Here is a 24011-nt window from a genome sequence, read left to right on the forward strand (position 1 = left end):
GAAATCCCCAATCAATCTGTCTTTATTAAAGTTGACAAATAATATTATTCAAAGATTGTCTACATTTTAAAGGTACTGTAGTATCTGCAGTGGAACATTATGTATCCTTCCCCGTGTTTCTTTCAGTTGTTCTTCCCTCACCCTCCCTGTTTCTTTCAGTTGTTCTTCCCTCACCCCTCCCTGTTTCTTTCAGTTGTTCTTCCCTCACCCTCCCTGTTTCTTTCAGTTGTTCTTCCCTCACCCCTCCCTGTTTCTTTCAGTTGTTCTTCCCTCACCCTCCCTTTTTCTTTCAGTTGTTCTTCCCTCACCCTCCCCCTGTTTCTTTCAGTTGTTCTTCCCTCACCCTTCCCCCTGTTTCTTTCAGTTGTTCTTCCCTCACCCCTCCCTGTTTCTTTCAGTTGTTCTTCCCTCACCCCTCCCTGTTTCTTTCAGTTGTTCTTCCCTCACCCCTCCCTCTCTCTCTGTTCAGTCGTTCTTCCCTCACCCCTCCCTCTCTCTCTGTTCAGTCGTTCTTCCCTCACCCCTCCCTCTCTCTCTGTTCAGTCGTTCTTCCCTCACCCCTCCCTCTCTCTCTGTTCAGTTTTTCTTCCCTCACCCCTCCCTCTCTCTCTGTTCAGTTGTTCTTCCCTCACCCCCTTCCTCTCTCTTCTCTCCAGTGGTGTGTGTATGCGGTCTGTGCATCCTGCTGACCCAAGCGATAGACGCTATACAGCGGCAGGAGATCTGGAGCATGGTGTGTGTGTCCATAGTAGCCTTCATCCTCCTGGTCCTCGTCATCATCATCTGGAGGCATCCACAGAACCAAGCCAAGGCTGCTTTCATGGTGAGAAGCACTGTCAGGAAATGGACACCTGCATAATACCACAGGCTATTCAAACATCCTGATTAGAGGACGTTATCACAGGCTATTCAAACATCACTGATTAGAGAACATTATCACAGGCTATTCAAACATCACTGATTAGAGAACATTATCACAGGCTATTCAAACATCACTGATTAGAGAACATTATCACAGGCTATTCAAACATCCTGATTAGAGAGCATTATCACAGGCTGTTCAAACGTCACTGATTAGAGAACATTATGGCAGGCTGTTCAAACGTCACTGATTAGAGAACATTATGGCAGGCTATTCAAACGTCACTGATTAGAGAACATTATCGACCATTATCAGATGCAGTCTAACAGATCGTAATATCAATCAACCCCAAATGTGTTTGAACTCCAGAATGTTTACCTTTGGGCCCAGGCCCTGTGTGGTGCATTGTTTGTGTTTTTATGTTTTCATTTCAGTAAAGTTCTCTTACCCCCTGCCGTCTGCTCCCAGGTGCCCTTCCTGCCCGTGCTGCCGGTAGTTAGTGTGTTTGTCAACGTCTACCTGATGGTCCAGTTAGGACGAGACACCTGGATGCGATATGCCATCTGGATGGCCGTAGGTAAGTATTCTACCCAACACTTCTCTGCCCAATAATACATGCCACAAGCACTAAACTGGGAGGCTGGTGGGGATGGATGGGTCATGTTCTATCTATCTGACCTGATATCAATAGGTGTGTGGGTTGTTTAAAGTTGCTTGGAGGCTATACAGGATGTCAGAGGGTTGAGGGGAGGGTTTTCTCTGATCTTCCTCTCCTCTCTCTCTCTCTCTCTCTCTCTGTCTCTCTCTCTCTCGCTCTGTCTCTCTCTCTCGCTCGCGTCTGTCTCGCTCGCCTCTCTCTCTCTCTCTCTCTCTCGCCCCTCTCTCTCTCTCGCTCTCTCTCTCTCGTTCTCTCGCTCTGTCTCTCTCTCTCTGATCTTCCTCTCTCTCTCTCTCTCTGATCTTCATCTCTCTCTCTCTCGCTCTCTCTGATCTTCCTCTCTCTCTCTCTCTCTCTCTCTCTCTCTCTCTCTCTCTCTGATCTTCCTCTCTCTCTCTCTCTCTCTCTCTCTCTCTCTCTCTCTCTCTCTCTTTGATCAACCTCTCTCTCTCTCTTTGATCAACCTCTCTCTCTCTCTCTCTCTCTCTCTCTCTCTCTCTCTCTCCCTCTCTCTCTGTGTATGTCTGTCTGTAGGGTTCCTCATCTACTTTGGTTATGGGATCCATAACAGCGTTCAGAAGCAGAGGAACCAGACCAGCCAGGTGGAGATTGAGACCATCAGCGGTATGACAGAGAAGGAGGCCTCCAAAAATGACAAATTCTGAGGCTGAGTAGAAAGGACAACATAGGACAGGAGTGGAGAGAAGAGGAGAGGAGAAGAGAGGACAGGACAGAAGAGCGAGAGACAGGACAAGACTGGAGCTGACAGGACAGGACAGAAAAGTCCTGGACCTGACAGGACAGGACAGCAAAGTCCTGGACCTGACAGGACAACAAAGGACTGGAGTTGATAGGACAGAAAAGGACTGGAGTTGACAGGACAGGACAAGATAGGACTGCAGCTGACATGACAGGACTGGACTGGAGCTGACAGGACAGGACAAGATAGTACTGCAGCTGACAGGACAGGACTGGAGCTGACAAGACAGGACAGAAAAGTGCTGGAGCTGACAGGACAGGACAGCAAAGGACTGGAGTTGACAGGACAGAAAAGGACTGGAGCTGACAGGACACAAAAAGGCCTAGAGCAGACAAGACTGGACACAAAAAGGCCTAGAGCTGAGAGAGAGAGATATTTACTGTTCACTTTTTATTGTTTATTTCACTTTTGTTCATCTATTTCACTTGCTTTGGCAATGTAAACATACTGTATGTTTCCCATGCCAATAAAGCCCCTTGAATTGAATAGAGTTAGAGAGAGAGATGTTTGATGTCACAGTGTGTATTTAAGAGAATTCCTATCTACTGTATAACTAAAGGCTGGATTATACTGTCTGTAGACCACTAGAATTCAAGAAGTGTGGTTGGTCAAAACAACATTTAATTTATAACCATTATGTTTGTACATTTCCCCAGTCATTTTCAACTTTAAAATAATGTATTTTATAAGGAGACATCATGGATAGTCTTTGATGAAATATCTTTGTTTTCTCATTGTTTTGTCATGCAGTATTGGTATAGATAAAATATGGCATGTCCCAAAGAAAAACCATTGCAAGTTGATTTGATGAGTTGATCTAGTCAGCTGTTCAGTCCACGTCAGATTTGGTTATGGTGGTTCAGAGATTGTGAGTTCGTCTACCTGTGTATCTCTCGATGTTGTAAGAGTTGGAACATGGAGATGACCTCATTATCTCTGTGTATTAGTCAGAGGCCATATGAAACATTGTCTGAACAAAATAATGTCAACTATTGTAACAAGCTCTAACAAACTTATCAGATGTAAGTTCAAACTATTTATCTGACGCATCAACACTTTTCCATTACAACATGATGAGGGGAAAGAGTGTCCCGAGCAGGAAGAGAAGTTAATGTGCTTGCAAGAACAACTACTGTATTCCTACATACTCCAGGCTTATTAGTGTGCTTGCTGACCAAGTTGTTTGAGAAAAATCACTTTGATAACTATTTATACTTTTTGAACTATGACTACATAAAATACAACGCATTTATATAGATTTACAATGGAGATTTTTCAGAATAGTACTGCTCTTCAACTGTTTATACTAGTCACATCAAAAACAGTATGGGACCTTTATCAAAAAAACGTATTCAACTTTTTTATTTTTTTACTTATTCTACTACCATAAAAAAATAATATTGGACAGCTGAAGCAAGCACAACAGTGTTTTCTTCAGGGAAATTGCCCTTGCTAATACGTTTATAGAGAGTACGTTGGAGTCCATTCAACAAGTTAGAGTTAAGCTTTCAGTTTCTTCTGCTCACCTGTGAACTAACATGTGACTGACGGTGTGTTAAAGTTCACATACTCACTGCTTTACCCTACTTGTCATTGTCCTGGCAATGATACATGAAGCAAGTGAGTTTTAAATCAGAGATAGATTTCTTTCTCCATTTCTTAGGATTCAGTTTTTATACATGTATCAAAATGTTAACATGTGTACATATAGAATGTAGATATGATGAAAAATCGTATTTTGAATTAAAATAAATGTCTAGTACATAGCTTATTTTAAGATTTTAACAAGATATTGTATTGTTTCATAATGTAAATAGAAAAATGTATACAATGACATAATGCAAATGACTCCCAAATAAACTTGATCATGTTCCATTTTGGTCAAAGTCTTCTCACTGGTCAAAGTCTTCTCACTGGTCAAAGCCTTCTCACTTGTCAAAGTTTTCTCACTGGTCAAAGTCAGCAGCATACCACCCTGCATCCCACTGCTGGCTTGCTTCTGAAGCTAAGCAGGGTTGGTCCTTGTCATTCCCTGGATGGGAGACCAGATTCTGCTGGAAGTGGTGTTGGAGGGCCAGTAGGCGACACTCTTTCCTCTGGTCTAAACAATGCCCCAGGGCCTGTGTAGGGTGCTGTCTTTTGGATGGGATGTTAAATGGGTGTCCTGACTCTCTGAGGTCATTAAAGATCCCATTGCACTTATCGTAAGAGTAGGGGTGTTAACCCCGGTGTCCTGGCTAAATTCCCAATCTGGCCCTCATGCCATCTAATCATCATCAGCTTACAATTGCCTCATTCATCCCCCTCCTCACCCCTGAAACTATTCCCCAGGTCGTTGCTGTAAATGAGAATGTGTTCTCAGTCAACTTACCTGGTAAAATAAACTGGTCAGAGCCTTCTCACTAGGGTCATTAATAAACTGTAGCACACATATTGACCAAGCCGGTGATGAAGGCAGTGCTAAACTGGGATAAAGAGCTAGTATACCTACATCCCAAATTGTACCCTATTCCCTATATAGTGCACTACTTTTGACTGGGGCCTATGGGGCTCTGGTCAAAAGTAGTGCACTATATAAGGAAAAGGGTACAATTTGGGACATGATCATAGCGTGCCACTTACCACTCTGTGTTCATGGGGAACAATAGAACCATTCACATGTTCTTACCTAGGCTATGCCATAATCATGGCTTAGCAAGTCATTCCTTAAGCAAGTTTAGTGCACTCACACAGCACATACATCTAGACCTGAGGTACAGTAGAGTTAATTAAGCACCATATAAGATACAGTACATTCCAATACTCTACTGTTTAATTACACCATACAGGATACGTTCCAATACTCTACTGTTTAATTACACCATACAGGATACGTTCCAATACTCTACTGTTTAATTACACCATACAGGATACGTTCCAATACTCTACTGTTTAATTACACCATACAGGATACGTTCCAATACTCTACTGTTTAATTACACCATACAGGATATGTTCCAATACTCTACTGTTTAATTACACCATACAGGATACGTTCCAATACTCTACTGTTTAATTACACCATACAGGATACGTTCCAATACTCTACTGTTTAATTAAACCATACAGGATACGTTCCAATACTCTACTGTTTAATTACACCATACAGGATACGTTCCAATACTCTACTGTTTAATTACACCATACAGGATACGTTCCAATACTCTACTGTTTAATTACACCATACAGAATACGTTCCAATACTCTACTGTTTAATTACACCATACAGGATACGTTCCAATACTCTACTGTTTAATTACACCATACAGGATACGTTCCAATACTCTACTGTTTAATTACACCATACAGGATACGTTCCAATACTCTACTGTTTAATTACACCATACAGGATACGTTCCAATACTCTACTGTTTAATTACACCATAGACGTTCCAATACTCTACTGTTTAATTACACCATACAGGATACGTTCCAATACTCTACTGTTTAATTACACCATACAGGATACGTTCCAATACTCTACTGTTTAATTACACCATACAGGATACGTTCCAATACTCTACTGTTTAATTACACCATACAGGATACGTTCCAATACTCTACTGTTTAATTACATATTCGATTACATGTCAGGAATTGTGAGAAACTGAGTTTAAATATATTTGGCTAAGGTGTATGTAAACTTCCGACTTCAACTGTATATGCTTCCATAAACAGAGGCCCCCACATGGGTGTGATGTTACAGTGTCATGAATGGGTAAGACTTTACATTAGGCCTTCCATACAGTACCATTCATAAAAATGCACGTTAAACATGTGTTGGAGAGTAGTTATATGCATGTAGTTAATCTAGTAATTGAACTACATTTTGCTGTAGCTTGGTGGTAGTTGAACTACATTCAGATCTTGGTAGTGTAGTGTTGCCATGTAGCAGTGTAGCTAACTACTGGAAATTCAGACTATTGTTTTACCATGTAGCAGTGTAGCTAACTACTGAACTACACACTACTGTTTTACCATGTGGCGGTGTAGCTAACTACTGGAAATACACACTACTGTTTTACCATGTAGCGGTGTAGCTAACTACTGGAACTACACACTACTGTTTTAGCATGTAGCGGTATAGCTAACTACTGGAACTACACACTACTGTTTTACCATGTAGCGGTGTAGCTAACTACTGGAACTACACACTACTGTTTTAGCATGTAGCGGTGTAGCTAACTACTGGAACTACACACTACTGTTTTACCATGTAGCGGTGTAGCTAACTACTGGAACTACACACTACTGTTTTAGCATGTAGCGGTGTAGCTAACTACTGGAATTACACACTACTGTTTTACCATGTAGCGGTGTAGCTAACTACTGGAACTACACACTACTGTTTTACCATGTAGCGATGTAGCTAACTACTGGAACTACACACGACTTCTTTTGCGAAAATATGGGTGAAGTAGGCAATAATTTATTTTCTTTTTCAGAATCAGACCTGCGTAATTTGTGTTTAATAGGCTAAATTACACATTCTGTTAACATCTGACTCCAGATCGATCTGTTCTTTCAATTTGTAGTCTATGACATTTCAGATTTATACATGATAATTTGTCACAAAATCGTTTTTTAAAGTAACTTTAGTAAACTATACTTTTCTTAAGGGTAACTTTAGTGTAGCTTAACTGCTTCTAGTGTAGGTAATTGGTAGCTTGGTAAACTATCTTTTCAGAGTAGCTTGCCCAACACTGCGTTAAACACATAATTGTTGTTAGCTTCCTGTTTCCTAAACGGTGCAATACTTTACTCCAAGAAACATCCGATCCATTTATTTGAACCTTAGAGAAGCTTTGGGTCAAAACACAAGAGCTTTAGGAAAACCTGTCACAGAGTATACTATATTTCCATCTTCAAGGTTTGCAGCACGGTAGTTCAGAGGGCCATGCTCCTCTGCCTCTATTCCAATTCTCCAGCTAAACAAACTAAATCTAATGAAAAGAGTAGTATTAGAAATGACCCTGTTGTTAACTTTTAAAAGATATTGCTTCTGTACTTCAGAGGGCCACTGCCAATCTGCCATGCCCCTCTTTCTTCACTGCTCCAGCTAAACAAATAGTCTCAGCCTCCCTCAAACTTCTGTCCATTTGAAGGTAGTACCTAACTAAAACACATCAACGTCAACACTAGGACGTTATTGTTATTTACGTCTTAAAGGTAGTTCAGAGGGCCACTGCTACTATGTAAAGCTCTTTTTCTCTCTCACTCCACTTCTCCAGCTAAATAAACAGTCTCAGCAGTCCCAGAAGTAGTTGGGCGGAGGGGCCTCCATTCCCGGCTGCTGATTGGACCACAGGCCCCTGAATGTCTACATTGAGCATTACAGGAGGAATTTGTGAAGACTCTCTCAATTCAATTCAATTCAATTTAAGGTCTTTATTGGCATGGGAAACATATGTTTCCCAACAATAAAAATGTGATTCATAATGAATTTTTTTATAATGTATATATATATATATTTTTTTTTTTTATTCTTCAAATTTTCAAACAGTATATTTATTTTTTCCAACGGGGCTATGCATTTGGGGGATTTTTTTTCTCTCGCCTGTGTAGTCTCGTTTCACTGCCATAAATAAAATTAAACCATCTAGTGTTCAGCGAAATAACAACACAATGTCAAATACAGTTAGCCTAGTCAAATAATTAACATCCAATCACATTAACCGTTACTCTCTCGCGGGCAACCTTCACTCTTGCGCAGACATTTAGAAACTGAAACATGACAATTTGAAAAATAAGCCACAGGAGTTTTTTGAGCGAGAATAAAGACGACTTTTGAGTAGTAAGACATGTATAAAAGCAGCAGATACCATCAATAAGAAGGGGCTAGAAGCGTCTTATATGGTGAGCTACCAAGTGGCTAGGACAGGCAAGCCCAATACTATTGTGGAGGACTTAATTCTTCCTGCTGCCGCGGATATGGCTGGGACGCTGGGGGAAAAGGCCAAAAAAAACTATACAGACAATGCATACAACTATACAGCCAATCAAACAACACTGTTTCACGTCGCATCAGTGACATGGCAGGAGATGTTTTGAAACAGTTACTACTTCGCATACAAGCCAGTGAATTCTATGCGTTACAGCTGGATGAGTCAACAGACGTGGCAGGCCTGGCACAGCTCCTGGTATATGTCCTTTACGTTTATGGGGGGTCAATTAAGGAAGACATCCTCTTCTGCAAACCACTGGAAACCAGGACAACAGGAGAGGATATTTTTTTAAAGTACTGGACAACTTTGTGACATCAAATGGACTTTGGTGGTCAAGATGTGTTGGTATCTGTACTGATGGCGCAAAAGCCATGACAGGGAGACATAGTGGAGTGGTAACGCGCGTGCAAGCAATTGCTCCCGATGCCACTTGGGTACACTGCAGCATCCACCGAGAGGCTCTTGCTGCCAAGGGAATGCCTGACAGCTTGAAAGACGTTTTGGACACTACAGTGAAAATGGCTAACTTTGTTAAAGCCAGGCCCCTGAACTCTCCTGTATTTTCTGCACCATGCAATGATATGGGCAGCGACCATGTAACGCTTTTACAACATACAGAAGCGCGCTGGTTATCAAGGGGCAAAGTGTTGACACATTTTTTTTAATTGAGAGACGAGTTTCAAGTTTTCTTTACTGACCATAAGTTTCACTTGTCTGACTGCTTGCATGATTTGTTTTGTGCAAATGAACTCAAGATTACAGACAATGTCAAATGTGATATAGCGAAGCTCCTGGGTGAGTTGGGTGCGCAATTACGCAGGTACTTTCCCAAAACGGATGACACAATTCATTATCCCTTTCATGCCCTGCCTCCAGTCCACTTACCGATATCTGAACAAGAGAGGCTCATCGAAAATGCAACAAGCGGTTCTGTGAAAATGTAATTTAATCAGAAGCCACTGCCAGATTTCTGGATTGGGCTGCGCTCAGAGTATCCTACCTTGGCAAATCGCGCTGTTAAGACACTGATGCCCTTTGCAACCACGTACCTATGTGAGAGTGGATTCTCGGCCCTCACTAGCATGGAAACTAAATACAGACACAGACTGTCACACCCTGATCTGTTTCACCTGTCTTTGTGATTGTCTCCACCCCCCTCCAGGTGTCGCTCATCTTCCCCATCATCCCCTGTGTATTTATACCTGTGTTCTCTGTTTGCCAGTGTGTCTTGTTTGTTCAAGACAACCAGCCTTTTTTTGTGTCAGCTCCTGCTTTTCTCGTCCTCCTGGTTTTTGACCTTTGCCTGTCCTGATCCTGTACCCACCCACCTGACCACACTGCCTGCCTACCATCCTGTACCTTTGCCCCGTCTCTGGATTGCCGACCTCTGCCTGACCCTGACCCTGAGCTTGCCGTCCTGTACCTTTGCTTCTGTTGCTGTAATAAACATTGTTACTTCAACACAGTCTGCATCTGGGTCTTACCTTGATTCCTGATACAGACTGTGTGTGGAAAATGATTTAAGACTGAGACTCTCTCCAATACAACCCAACATTGCAGAGTTATGTGCATCCTTTCAAGCACACCCTTCTCATTAACCTGTGGTGAGTTATTATATGTAAGATGGCTAAATAAAGAGCAAAATTATTGATTATTATTATATTATTATTTGTGCCCTGGTCCTATAAGAGCTCTTTGTCACTTCCCACGAGCCGGGTTGTGACAAAAATTCACACTCATTCTTATGTTTAATAAATGTATTGTATAGTGTGTGTGTGGCTGGCTGGCTTACAATGGTGGCAAAAAAACAACATTTAAGAGTGTGCTGACCCTGGTGCTAGAGGGGGTACACAGCTTGAGGTTGAATGTTTGAAGGGGTACGGGACTATGAAAAGTTTGGGAACCACTGAACTAGATAATAAACAAAGTGAAATAAACAATAAAAAAAATAATAGTAAACATTACACTCACAAAAGTTCCAAAAGAATAAAGAATATTATGTGCAAACAGTTAAAGTACAGAAGGAAAAATAAATCAACATAAATATGGGTTGTATTTACAATGGTGTTTGTTCTTCACTGGTTGCCCTTTTCTTGTGGCAACAGGTCACATATCTTGCTGCTGTGGTATTTCACCCAATAGATATGGGATTTGTTTTATAATTCTTTGTGGGTCTGTGTGTCTCTCTCCCTATATATATTTCTCTCTAGCTCTACCTCTATCTTTCTCTTTCTATCTCTCTCTCCCTCTCTCCCTCGCTTCCTCCCTCTATCTGCCTTTCTGTCTTCCTCTCTCTCTGCCTCTCTCTCTCCCTCTCTACTTCTCCCTCTCTCTCTGCCTCTCTACTTCTCCCTCCCTCTCTCTCCCTCTCCCTCTACTTCTCCCTCTCTCTCCCTGCTTCTCTCTCTATCCCCCTCTCCCTCTCTCTTTCTCTTTCTCTCTTCCATTCTCTTTTGCTCACAGTAGAGGAATGTGTGTGATTTGCCTGAACAGCTGACCACTCACTTCGCAGTCACGCACCCAACCTCCTTCTCCTTCCTTCCCTCTCCCTCTCTCCTTCTCTCTCCCTCCCTCCCTCTCCCAACCTCTACCTCCCTCTCCCTCTCTCCTGCTCTCTCTACCCCCTTCTTTCACTCCTTGTTGCGTTCCCTGTGGTACTGCGGTTGTGAACCTTGTTGAACTGTTAATCCTGCGGTCAGTCAGTCGGTGGGTTCATTGATCTGTACACCACAGGAGCCATGGGCTCAGGGGAGAAGTGGAGGCTGGTGTTATTGGGGGCTCTCCTCATCTGTGGGTTAAACCTGGAGTTTGGTAAGTGACTTTATATCCTCTGTGTGTGGCTGTGGATAATGTGCATTCCTGAATGTACAGTGGACTAGTGAGGTGCAGGAGTAGATTAGTAGATGGTTGTGTTACTCTGACTTGAACTTTGATGGCATTTCTTGTGTTAGTTACATTACATTTCATTTGGTTTCACCTCATGCTGTCTGTCTGTATAGTTAATTCCTTGCAAGGTATTCTTATTATTGCCAAAGTATGATTACCATTAGCAAATCAACATTAGACTCTTCATGCTTTTATTTGTTGCATTAACCTGAAGCATAATGTGCTTGTGACTATGGTTATGTGTATTTGAAAGAATAGCCCACCAGGCCGTAAGCCTAAACCCAGTAACGATAAGCCAGTGAGGGGAACAGGAGGGACGGACCAGCCCACCAGGCCGTAAGCCCAAACCCAGTAACGGTAAGCCAGTGAGGGGAACAGGAGGGACGGACCAGCCCACCAGGCCGTAAGCCCAAACCCAGTAAGGGTAAGCCAGTGAGGGGAACAGGAGGGACGGACCAGCCCACCAGGCCGTAAGCCCAAACCCAGTAACGGTAAGCCAGTGAGGGGAACAGGAGGGACGGACCAGCCCACCAGGCCGTAAGCCCAAACCCAGTAAGGGTAAGCCAGTGAGGGGAACAGGAGGGACGGACCAGCCCACCAGGCCGTATGCCCAAACCCAGTAACGGTAAGCCAGTGAGGGGAACAGGTAAACCCAAAGCAACCCCGGCTCCCCAGCAGCAGCCAACCAGGGACCTGTTCACCTGACACAGGTAGGGTTGAAAACATTTCAAGTTATTCACATGAAAGAAATCCTTGTTTTGCATTTTCATAATCGTAAAACTGCCATGACAGATTGGGATCTTCGTCAAATCTGTACATATACGTAGTATACGTAGTATACAACAGGTAGACCTTACAGTGAAATGCTATGATGCTAAATGTTCTGTATTTTGAAAGTTGAAAAAGTCTTGAAAACTTGATTGCTGACATGCAAAACATTTTGGGACTAACAAAAGGCTCCTTAACAGCTTCTTCCCCCAAGCCATCAGACTGCTGAACAATTAATCAAATGGCCCCCCAGACTATTTACATTGACCCCCCACCCCTTTGTTTTTACACTGCTGCTACTACAATATCTATTATCTATTCATAGTCACTTTACCCCTACCTACATGCACAAATGACCTCGACTAACCTGTACCCCCAGCACATTGACTTGATACCAGTACCCCCTGCACATTGACTTGATACCAGTACCCCTACGGCACCCTGACCCTGTCCAACTCTACAGGAGAAAAAACCTTCCCCATGTACTGTGAAGACAGGGGCTGCAGGAAGGAGTAAAACAAGGCTGTCAAAGTCTTTGTCTTTTTCCCTGGTACTAAATCCCACCTCCTGACATACATTTACATTCCATTTTAGTCATTTAGCAGACACTCTTATGCAGATCAACTTACAGTAGTGAATGCATACACTTCATTTCATGCATTTGTTTTTGTACTGGCCCCCCGTGGGAATCGAACCCAGAACCCTGACGTTGCAAACACCAAGCTCTACCAACTGAGCCACAGGGAAGGCCGTTATGCATTTGCCACATCCATTTTTTTTTTTAACTTTATAATGAATTATACACTGAGTGTACAAAACATTAAGAACACCTTCCTAATATTGAGTTGAATCCCTTTATGCCCTCAGAACAGCCTCAATTCGTCTGGACATGGACTCTACAAGGTGCTGAAAGCATTACACAGGGATGCTGGCCCATGTTGACTCTAATGCTTCCCATAGTTGTGGCAAGTTGGCTGGATGTCCTTTGGTATACTCAGTGTAGACTACACACAAACACAGCCTTCACCTTGATGGGAACTAACATTCTTACATTTAAAAAAAAAAAGTATTTATCCCTTAAACTATTTTCACCAGGATGAGCGACAATTTTTTTTGTAATGTGTCTGAGATATGTTGTATTGTAAATAAATTATTCTAATTCAAAAAATAAAAATACGAAAATGCTAAGATTGCTTACAAACAATGGAGTAAAACAATGTAATTGCGAACACACTTTATGCTAGGAGTTGTTACCATGGCTACGTCCCAAAAGTCACCCTAGTTTCTACGTAGTGCACTACATTTGACCAGGGCCCATAGGCCCCTTCTTTGATCAAAGAAGTGCATTACATAGGGGTTTGGGAATAGGATGAATTTTGAGACACAAGCCCACCTACAGCTCCTGAGTCCCAAATAGCACCCTTTTCCCTATTCCCATAGGGCTCTGTTCAAAAGTAGTATATTATGTAGGGAATAGGGCACCATATAAGCTGCACAGTATAACAGTTGTCTGCCCCCCCCCAGCAGCTGTTTGTACCCTCCTACTATGAGGTACCCTCCTCCCCTGTCTGTTGACATCACCTGATGTCAAGGTGAGTTCAGAACACATCTGGAGGGATTAGATTAGATAATACAGAATTACCCATTTTGAATCAGACATTTTTGCTTAGAAAAACTTTACTTAACAGCTATAGAGGTCTATAATGCATTGGGACACAGTTATAATGCATTATAAGACTTGTCATAAGCACATTTGACCGTGCTTTATAATAATTTCATAATATGCTACAATACAGTACAATTTATTTAACGTGGGGGGGAAATACACCAAACCCTATTCCTGTAGCCATTCTACATCACCTTGTATATATGCCAGGTGAGGCCCTCGGGACTAAGCTAAACATAACACAGGTTCTTTACAACATGGACTGGAGTCAGACAACAATAGCAGGATGCAGCAGTTATTTATTTACATTTTTCAGCGTCATAAATCTCCATATATCTCTAGCTCCAAGGAGATGTGTACAACTCTCCTACAAGACAGACTCCAACTGGTAGAAATAGCAGATTTCTCACAGACAAATATCACTAGGTTGATACGTTTAGTTCACATACTCAAACAGACTAAATATCACTAGGTTGATACGTTTCATTCACATACTCAAACAGACTAAATATCATTAGGTTGATACGTTTAGTTCACATACTCAAACAGACTAAATATCACTAGGTTGATACGTTTAGTTCACAAACTCAAACAGACTAAATATCACTAGGTTGATACGTTTAGTTCACATACTCAAACAGACTAAATATCACTAGGTTGATACGTTTAGTTCACATACTCAAACAGACTAAATATCATTAGGTTGATACGTTTAGTTCACATACTCAAACAGACTAAATATCACTAGGTTGATACGTTTAGTTCACATACTCAAACAGACTAAATATCACTAGGTTGATACGTTTCATTCACATACTCAAACAGACTAAATATCACTAGGTTGATACGTTTAGTTCACATACTCAAACAGACTAAATATCACTAGGTTGATACGTTTAGTTCACATACTCAAACAGACTAAATATCATTAGGTTGATACGTTTAGTTCACATACTCAAACAGACTAAATATCACTAGGTTGATACGTTTAGTTCACATACTCAAACAGACTAAATATCACTAGGTTGATACGTTTAGTTCACATACTCAAACAGACTAAATATCACTAGGTTGATACGTTTCATTTACATACTCAAACAGACTAAATATCACTAGGTTGATACGTTTAGTTCACATACTCAAACAGACTAAATATCACTACGTTGATACGTTTAGTTCACATACTCAAACAGACTAAATATCACTAGGTTGATACGTTTAGTTCACATACTCAAACAGACTAAATATCACTAGGTTGATACGTTTAGTTCACATACTCAAACAGACTAAATATCACTAGGTTGATACGTTTAGTTCACATACTCAAACAGACTAAATATCACTAGGTTGATACGTTTAGTTCACATACTCAAACAGACTAAATATCGCTAGGTTGATACGTTTAGTTCACATACTCAAACAGACCATAATAATGTGTTGCAACACTCACGGAGGGCTTGCCCAGGGAGAAGGTGAGCTGGTCTAGGTAGAATATGGGCGCCTAAAAACACTACATTTACAATCATTCCTATTTCTCATACTTTGTTAAAAAACAGCATCACTGCTCCTGTTCTCCCAGGGCACGACGACCAGCACATAGTAACGGGATCCCCTTAATGACACAAACAGGAAGGCTTCACAAACACATGGGCTCCCGAGTGGCGCAGTGGTCCCTCAGTGCTAGAGGTGTCACTGCAGTACCCGGTTCAAATCCAGGCTGCCTCACATCCGGCTGTGATTGGGAGTCCCATAGGGCGGTGCACAATTGGCCAAGCGTTGTGTGGGTTTGGCCGGACAGGCTGTTATTGTAAGTAAGAATTTGTTCTTAACTGACTTGCCTAGTTAAATTATACAAAAGGCCACGCCCCCAGCCATTTCCTGCAGTCAAATTACCTCGTGGCCTCATGAGTGAGATGTTTTTCATAATTAATCAACATTATTTTTAAAAACCTGCAGAAAATGTGATGTTTCTATGTCAACGGTTTTGTTAAATTTCTGTCTTCTGTGATGTATATAAAGTGTACTATTGAGATGAAAACTCAAAATGTAAAAATTTTGAACTCCATATCTGACATGGTCCAGGTGTCTTATTTTTTAAGCCCATAACCACGTGTGTGAGGTGTGTACTTTTGTTTAAAAGTAGATTTATTTAAGACTACCGGAGGGGGGAGAAACAGAGAGGGGGGAGAAATAGAGAGGGGAGAGATATAGAGAGGGGGGAGAAATAGAGATGGGAGAGAGAAATAGAGAGGGGGGAGATATAGAGAGGGGGGAGAAATAGAGAGGGGAGAGAGAAATAGAGAGGGTCTTACCATAGTGTATTTTTGTTTGGTTCAGGTGTATCAGGATCAAATAAAAAGTCCAGGAATCTTTAACAATCAATAGTTTTGTTCACTTAAATTCTGTGGTAAAAGTGGGTTTGCATGAAACTCTCCAAAATGAAATTTAAAAAAAAATGTTTCATGATATTTGAATCTGTTAAAGTGGAATACAGAGGTGGCCGCTCTAACTGGGCTGTTCAGCTGCTGCATGGACCTTCACTGGTAAAATCCTCAAAGTAAAGGTTTTACACCCATTGCTCAGATACGGAAAGACTTTCTCTGTGAAGGTGTGTGTGAACGTGTGGAGATGTTCCTTGTAATGCGGATCAGAGAAGGTCAGCATTCCTCCGTCCCAGTCCAATGTCACTCTGATCCTCGAGGGCTCCTGTCTCAGCTTTAATGAGAGGGTGATGGGAGATTCGGGGCCAGAGCGTACGGTGTAAACTCCTCCATGTTGTTCTAATCTCCAGCCTCCCTTCTCTATCACGCCCTTCCTGGACACAGACTCCTCTACCACCCCCAGGGCCCAGTCACTGCTGTAGCCGTATCTCTGGAGATATTCATTCCTGACTTCTACGTCCCAGGTGTGTGTCCCCGAATCGAAGCCCTCAGAGCCCAGGATTCCTTCATAGAGGTTGAACCTCTCTGGGGTGTCAGGAACCGGCGTCTCCATCTCTTCTCTCTCCCTGGAGTTTCTGGCTCTGAATGTGACCATATCGGGGTACACCAGCACGTCTGGATGGGCCGTGTTGGGGTCCAGAGTCACCGGATCTGAACACAGAGAAACAGACAGTGTGTTATTGTACTGTCTAATAATGACAGTGTGTTATTGTAATGTATAATAATGACAGTGTGTTATTGTAATGTATAATAATGACAGTGTGTTATTGTACTGTCTAATAATGACAATGTATATGTTTTTGCACATAAATACGGTAACTCTACCACATGAATACAGTAACTACCACATACACAGTACCTCTACCACATAAATACAGTAACTCCACCACATACACAGTACCTCTACCACATAAATACAGTAACACTACCACATACACAGTAACTCTACCACATAAATACAGTAACTCCACCACATACACAGTACCTCTACCACATAAATACAGTAACACTACCACATACACAGTAACTCTACCACATAAATACAGTACCTCTACCACATAAATACAGTAACTCTACCATATACACAGTAACTCTACCACATACACAGTAACTCTACCACATAAATACAGTAACTCTACCACATACACAGTAACTCTACCACCTACACAGTACCTCTACCACATAAATACAGTAACTCTACCACATAAATACAGTAACTCTACCACATACATACAGTAACTCTACCACATACACAGTAACTCTACTACCTACACAGTAACTCTGCTATATAAATACAGTAACTCTACTACATGCACAGTACCTCTACCACATAAATACAGTACCTCTACCACATAAATACAGTAACTATACCACATACACAGTAAATCTACTACCTACATACAGTACCTCTACCACATGCATACAATAATTCTACTACATAAAAAAAATAACTCTACCACATAAATAGTAGCTCTACCACATACATACAGTAACTCTACCACATAAATACAGTACCTCTACCACATGCATACAGTAATTCTACTACATACATACAGTACCTCTACCACATAAATACAGTAACTCTACCACATAGACAGTAAATCCACTACAGACATACAGTACCTCTACCACATGCATACAGTAATTAAGAGCTGCATTACATTTTAATTGCTTATTTTACCACGTAAGTTGACTCATTTACAGCAACAACCTGGGGAATAGTTACAGGGGAGAGGAGGGAGGGATGAATGAGCCAATAGGAAGCTGGGGATGATTAGGTGACCGTGATGGTATGATTGGGTATTTAGCCAGGACACCAGGGTTAACACCCCTACTCTTACAATAAGTGCCAAATGATATTTAGTGACCACAGAGAGTCAGGACACCCAATTAACGTCCCATCCATTAGACGGCACCCTACACAGGGCAATGACCCCAAACAATGTCCTGGGGCCATGGGATATATATATATTTATTTTTTTATACCAGAGGAAAGAGTGCCTCCTACTTCCAGCAGCATCTGGTCTCCCATTCAGGGATCGGCCAGGCCCAACTCTGCTTAGCTTCAGAGGCAAGCCATTCAGGGTGGTGATATCAATCTGTAGGCCTATCTATCTATCTATCTATCTATCTATCTATCTATCTATCTATCTATCTATCTATCTATCTATCTATCTATCTATCTATCTATCTATCTATCTATCTATCTATCTATCTATCTATCTATCTATCTATCTATCTATCTATCTATCTATCTATCTATCTATCTATCTATCTATCTATCTATCTATCTATCTATCTATCTATCTATCTATCTATCTATCTATCTATCTATCTATCTATCTATCTATCTATCTATCTATCTATCTCTGAAGCGTTACAGATTGACCAACAGAAATGCAAAGGTAACAGTGACTTTAAATTAGGTCATCTCTGTGATGTCAGCTTGTGATTAGGTCATCTCTGTGATGTCACTTTGTGATTATGTCATCTCTGTGATGTCAGTTTGTGATTATGTAATCTCTGTGACGTCAGTTTGTGGTTATGTGATCTCTGTGATGTCAGTTTTGTAATTATGTAATCTCTGTGATGTCAGTTTGTGGTTATGTCATCTCTGTGATTCTTCTTTACAGATAACAAACTAGATTGATCCAGGACCACTAAAACTTGACTTTTTCCTTCCTTACTAACTTTGACGTTGCTAATGCTGGAGGGGCAGTGCATCCACCAACAAAGTGCTCGGAGCAGCTTCAATTTGCAGTTCAAGAACAAGCAAATGTATAACACCTGGCTTGTCATGCAAAATTCAAAGCTGGGCTGTACAACATGCAGAAAGGTAAAGAGCTTGGGTCTAGAAACGACTGGAGGGATTAAACTAGCTAGTAAAAGTGTGGATGGAATGTACTGTAACATCCTCTGCCTCAGACGTTAAAAAAACCAAAGAGCCATCATAAAAAGGGTTTTTCTACACGCCCGAACCAAGGTGCATTTGGTGGCAGCAAGCCTTGTAGACGAGGCTAGAGAGGACACCCAGGTTATAGCTAACACTCAAAATGAAAAGAAATCAGCCTCAGAAGGAGACTAAACATCACTGCCACCGGTCCGTTCATGGCTTTGAGCCAGAAGTTGACCGTCAGGAGTTAAATGGACTTGACATGGGGAGAGTCATTACGGGATGTTTGAAAACTAAGGTAGATAGAAAATGTTTTCCTTGACAAACTTGTTCTGTACTGTGAAGTTAATGTGAATATGTGCTTCATATTATGACATAGGCAGGGGGCCTATATATTGTCATGTGTGTTCTGCTGTAGCCTACATTGATTTATTTTATTTTAAGTTATGTTTCGATATTGTGATATTTGTTCTACTGCTACATTGATGGCGGTAGGTAGCCTAGTGGTTAGAGCGTTGGGCCAGTAACTGAAAGGTTGCTGGATCAAATTCCTGAGCTGACAAGGTAAAAATCTGTTGTTCTACCACTGAACAAGGCAGTTAACCCACTGTTCCCCAGTAGGCTGTCATTGTAAATAAGAACTGACTTGCCTAGTTAAAATAAAAAATGTCATGAAATGTGTCTTGTTAGCCCTACAGCTGAGTATGTGGGCATATGCATATGGTGGGTGTTCTGAAGTGACATCTGAAATTGTTGCTGTACACTGATGTCTGGAAATGCTTTGATTTAATCACCACCTTGGAGAGTGCTGTCCATTTCACCACCATAGACAGTGATAGTAGTTGTGTTTGACACTTTTTTTCTCAATGTGTTCTGGTACCTCAGATCTCCCCCTCTCACGCTCACTATGTGTTCCTGGACCTCCCGATTTACAAATTAACCACTGAATGTAGACTTATGGACATGGTTACGAATGGTTGAGTGCTCCATGTCATTCAACAGAACAATACTCACAGTATTTCATATCTTCCTGCATCTTCTCCCAGACTCTGAACTGCAGGTTTCCCAGGTGTTTGGCCACCACTATCAGCGCTCCTGAGACCAGCTGTGTATCAGGCACCGTGTCCTGGTCCCTGGAAGACATTTCAGGAGTCAATGCTGCTGTGAGGTTGGGAGTACAGAACCACAGAGAAGAAGTAAGAAGATAAGAGGAGAGAAGAAGAGGAGAGAAGAAGAGAAGATAAGAGAAGAGAGGAGACGAGAGAAGAAGAGAAGGCAAGAGGAGAGAAGACGAGAGAAGAAGAGAGGAGACGAGAGGAGAAGACAAGAGGAGAGAAGAAGAGAGGAGACGAGAGAAGAGAGACGAGAGAAGAAGAGAAAACATGAAGAGAGGAGACGAAACAAGAGGAGACAAGAGGAGAGAAGAAGAGAGGAGACGAGAGAAGAGAGGAGACGAGATAAGAAGAGAGGAGACGAGAGAAGAAGAGAGGAGACAGGAGGCAGCTCATTTACCTGGCCTTGTGTAGAATGGCCTTGTATCTTTGCAGAAAGGTAACATGGTCACCCTCTAGATTCTCCTCTACAGCTTGGATCTTGTCTGAAAGAGTTGAAATTATGGTGCTTATCTCTTTAGTCTTCTCCTTTACCATCCTAGTCTTCTCCTTCTCTTCCTCCATCAGAGCGTTTATCCTGGCCTCCTCTTCCTTTACGAGAAGCTGATGAAGATGTTGAAACTCTTTCTTGATTTCCCTGTGTGTCTCTGCGGCCTGTGTCTGGAAACCCACCCACCAAATATCTATGAGTATTAAGTATTAACCTCCAAATGAACAGAAAGACTGTTTAAAGAGTAACACTGCATCCCGATGTCATCCTGTATAATTACCATGATATATTTTTCTGTTTGACCACAGGTTAGTTTGGATTCAGTGTAAAGTCTCAGCTTCTCCTTCAGGGGCTCCAGTTCAGCCTTTACTCTCTCCTGGAATCAGACAAACACATGAATGGCTCTTCCTACACAGTAAAACATAACTGTCTAACTCACTAAATTAATTGAGTAATGTCAACTCAAACAATTGCAAAGTTATACTATATTAATGTTATAAGCAATATAGATTTTAATAAGTCAAAGCAACTCAATCTCATGTATTTTTAAGGTAGACTCAGTAATATGACATCATTGTACATAAAGAGGCGACTTCCTGGTTACAGACATTAAGACACGCCCATATTTGGAAGAGCCATTAGGGGCATACTTTGGCTGATTTGAATGATGTTGTTGTTGGTTTCTGTAGCCAGGAAGTAACTCACCCCTCTGTGTATAATGATGGCATATTACCGATTCTACCTTCAAATATCTCAGATAGGCTCTGGGCTGATTCTATCCGTATCGCCGAAGTATCACGTAAGATCTGCGTTAAAATGTGAAAATAATTTCAAATTGCTCCGTCATATTATATGCTGCGTTTACCGTGAATGCAGTCTCCGTGACTGTGGGAACATTGGCTTTAATTGTCAATCTCACTATAGAGTGGATCATCAGAGCTACGGATTGAATAGAGCCCTGTATGTTTTGTCATACCTGCTGGTTTTGGATAACTTCATCTATGGGACAGAACTTGTGTCCTGTGTGTCGTCTTGAGTCGCGACACACCAAACAGACAGGCTGTTCATCCTCCAGACAGAAGAGCTTGAGTTTCTCTTTATGTTGACCACAGAGCCTCTCAGACCCAGGCTCGGTATCTCTGGAGCTTCTCTCCTGTAGGATTGATTGATTTGACAATTTAAAAAAACATACCTACACAGCCCTATGGGCTCTGGTCAAATGTAGTGCACTAAATAGGGAATAAGGTCCCATTTGGGGCACATTAATTGTCATAGGTAGAGCTTCCACCTGTAGGAATCCCTCACACAGCCTCTTCAGAGTGAGGCTGACCGCTGGGAAAGGCATGGAGGATCTCTTCCTGCAGACTGGACACTCCTGATAGTCTTTATGCTTCCAGTATTCCTCCATGCAGGTCTTACAGGCACTGTGGCTGCAAGGGACAACCACAGGATCCCTGAAGATATCAAAACACACAGGACAGAGGAAATCCTCTTCTTGGAAGAAGGAACCGGAGGTCATTTTGTCAGTTTCTCTGTAATGGCCTCTGGAACAAGAGAGACACAAGTTCAAAGGTCAAAAAGTGAGGTACACTTTTACAGTTGTTGAGTTACACTTTTTTTTATTTACAGTGTCTCCATTCTGTGAACAACACGTTTTGAATCATTATTTGTGGCTGTATCCCAGACCCACATTAAACATATAGAGATTCTCCATTGAGGATGTGTTTTAGTTTAGGACTAACATGTTTACATCAGCCATTGATCATGTACAGTTTTTTTAAATATGTTTTATTTATTTCACCTTTATTTAACCAGGTAGGCCAGTTGAGAACAAGTTCTCATTTACAACTGCAACCTGGCCAAGATAAAGCAAAGCAGTTCGACACAAACAACAACACAGAGTTACACATGGAATAAACAAGCGTACAGTCGATAACACAATAGATAAAAGATACACAGTAAGATACATGTTTTACTAGCTTCAACACAGATCTAGGGAGAAGAACAACAACCAAACAAATGACAAAGCACTTACCATCAAACAGAAGCAATAAGAAGAATCCTCCTCACTGGAAAGTCCAGCAGCAGGACCCACAAGTCTATTGGTTTCAGTGTCTGGAGTGGCTTAAATACTACAATGTAAAAGTCTCAAGTTCTGCTATGTCATTTATCATAGATGTCTGTATAGGTGGGGGGTCTTGGTTGACTGAGGATAGAGTGGGGTTGGGGAGGTGTTTCCCCAGCCAGTGATTGGGGGTTACATTGGGGGTTACATGGCCAATGAGACCTCAGGAGTTACCAGGGGTGGGAGAAGGTGAGAATGGCCCTGTGAAGGAGATAGGGTAGGAAGGGGGTGTATGAATGAACCTAATCAAGACATATTAGCAAACTGATTATCTGACCATTACCTGTTCCCTATAGGACTCTGGTCAGAGGGACCCTATTCCCTATAGGACTCTGGTCAGAGGGACCATATTCCCTATAGGGTTCTGGTCAGAGGGACCCTATTCCCTATAGGGTTCTGGTCAGAGGGACCCTATTCCCTATAGGACTCTGGTCAGAGGGACCCTATTCCCTATAGGACTCTGGTCAGAGGGAGCCTATTCCCTATAGGACTCTGGTCAGAGGGACCCTATTCCCTATAGGACTCTGGTCAGAGGGACCCTATTCCCTATAGGACTCTGGTCAGAGGGACCCTATTCCCTATAGGACTCTGGTCAGAGGAACCCTATTCCCTATAGGACTCTGGTCAGAGGGACCCTATTCCCTATAGGACTCTGGTCAGAGGGACCCTATTCCCTATAGGACTCTGGTCAGAGGGAGCCTATTCCCTATAGGACTCTGGTCAGAGGGACCCTATTCCCTATAGGACTCTGGTCAGAGGGACCCTATTCCCTATAGGACTCTGGTCAGAGGGACCCTATTCCCTATAGGACTCTGGTCAGAGGGACCCTATTCCCTATAGGACTCTGGTCAGAGGGAGCGTACTTCATAGTCAGGGTTGGGTAGGTTATTTTTCCCAGTTAAAGGAGAACTCCACCCAAAAACGGTATTTTGGTATTTGTTTCATTCGTCCATTGTTCATCCAAATCAAATCACATTTTTATTTGTCACATGAGCCGGTGTAGACCTTACCATGAAATGCTTAGTTACAAGCCCTTAACCAACAAAACTGTTCAAGAAATAGAGTTTAGAAAATATTTACTAAATAAACAAAAAAATATTATAAAAAGTAACACAATAAAATAACAATAACGAGGCTACATACAGGGGGTACACGTTAGTCGAGGTCATTTGTGCATGTAGGTAGGGGTAAAGTGACTATGAATAGATAATAGATACTGTAGTAGCAGCAGTGTAAAAACAAAGGGGTGGGGGGGTCAATGTAAATAGTCTGGGGGGCCATTTGATTAATTGTTCAGTCTGATGGCTTGGGGGAAGAAGCTGTTAAGGAGCCTTTTGTTAGTCCCAAAATGTTTTGCATATCAGCA

General features: G+C 41.9%; 2 protein-coding genes across 2 annotated transcripts in view; one reads left to right on the plus strand and one right to left on the minus strand.

Moving 5' to 3' along the window:
• Positions 1-4153, plus strand: part of LOC106612296 (cationic amino acid transporter 2) — an 87061-nt gene extending 82908 nt beyond the window's left edge. Inside the window, exons 13-15 of the mRNA XM_014213334.3 lie at positions 657-823; positions 1331-1439; positions 2055-4153. Coding sequence (XP_014068809.1) covers positions 657-823; positions 1331-1439; positions 2055-2185 — 407 coding nt within the window. The 3' untranslated portion in view covers positions 2186-4153. The remainder of the gene's footprint in view (positions 1-656; positions 824-1330; positions 1440-2054) is intronic.
• A 9712-nt stretch (positions 4154-13865) lies between these two features.
• Positions 13866-22158, minus strand: LOC106612298 (E3 ubiquitin-protein ligase TRIM39). The gene is made up of 7 exons (XM_082955521.1): positions 22148-22158; positions 21809-22064; positions 21497-21712; positions 20801-20896; positions 20431-20690; positions 19933-20051; positions 13866-16676 (listed from the first exon to the last, which is right to left on the minus strand). The coding sequence occupies exons 1-7, from the start codon at positions 22156-22158 to the stop codon at positions 16090-16092; spliced, it is 1545 nt and encodes a 514-aa protein (XP_082811647.1). The 3' UTR covers positions 13866-16089.
• Between the last annotated feature and the right edge of the window lie 1853 nt (positions 22159-24011).

This window comes from Salmo salar, chromosome 09 (assembly GCF_965601325.2).
Source record: "Salmo salar chromosome 09, fSalSal1, whole genome shotgun sequence".
NCBI classification, from domain to species: Eukaryota; Metazoa; Chordata; class Actinopteri; order Salmoniformes; family Salmonidae; genus Salmo; species Salmo salar.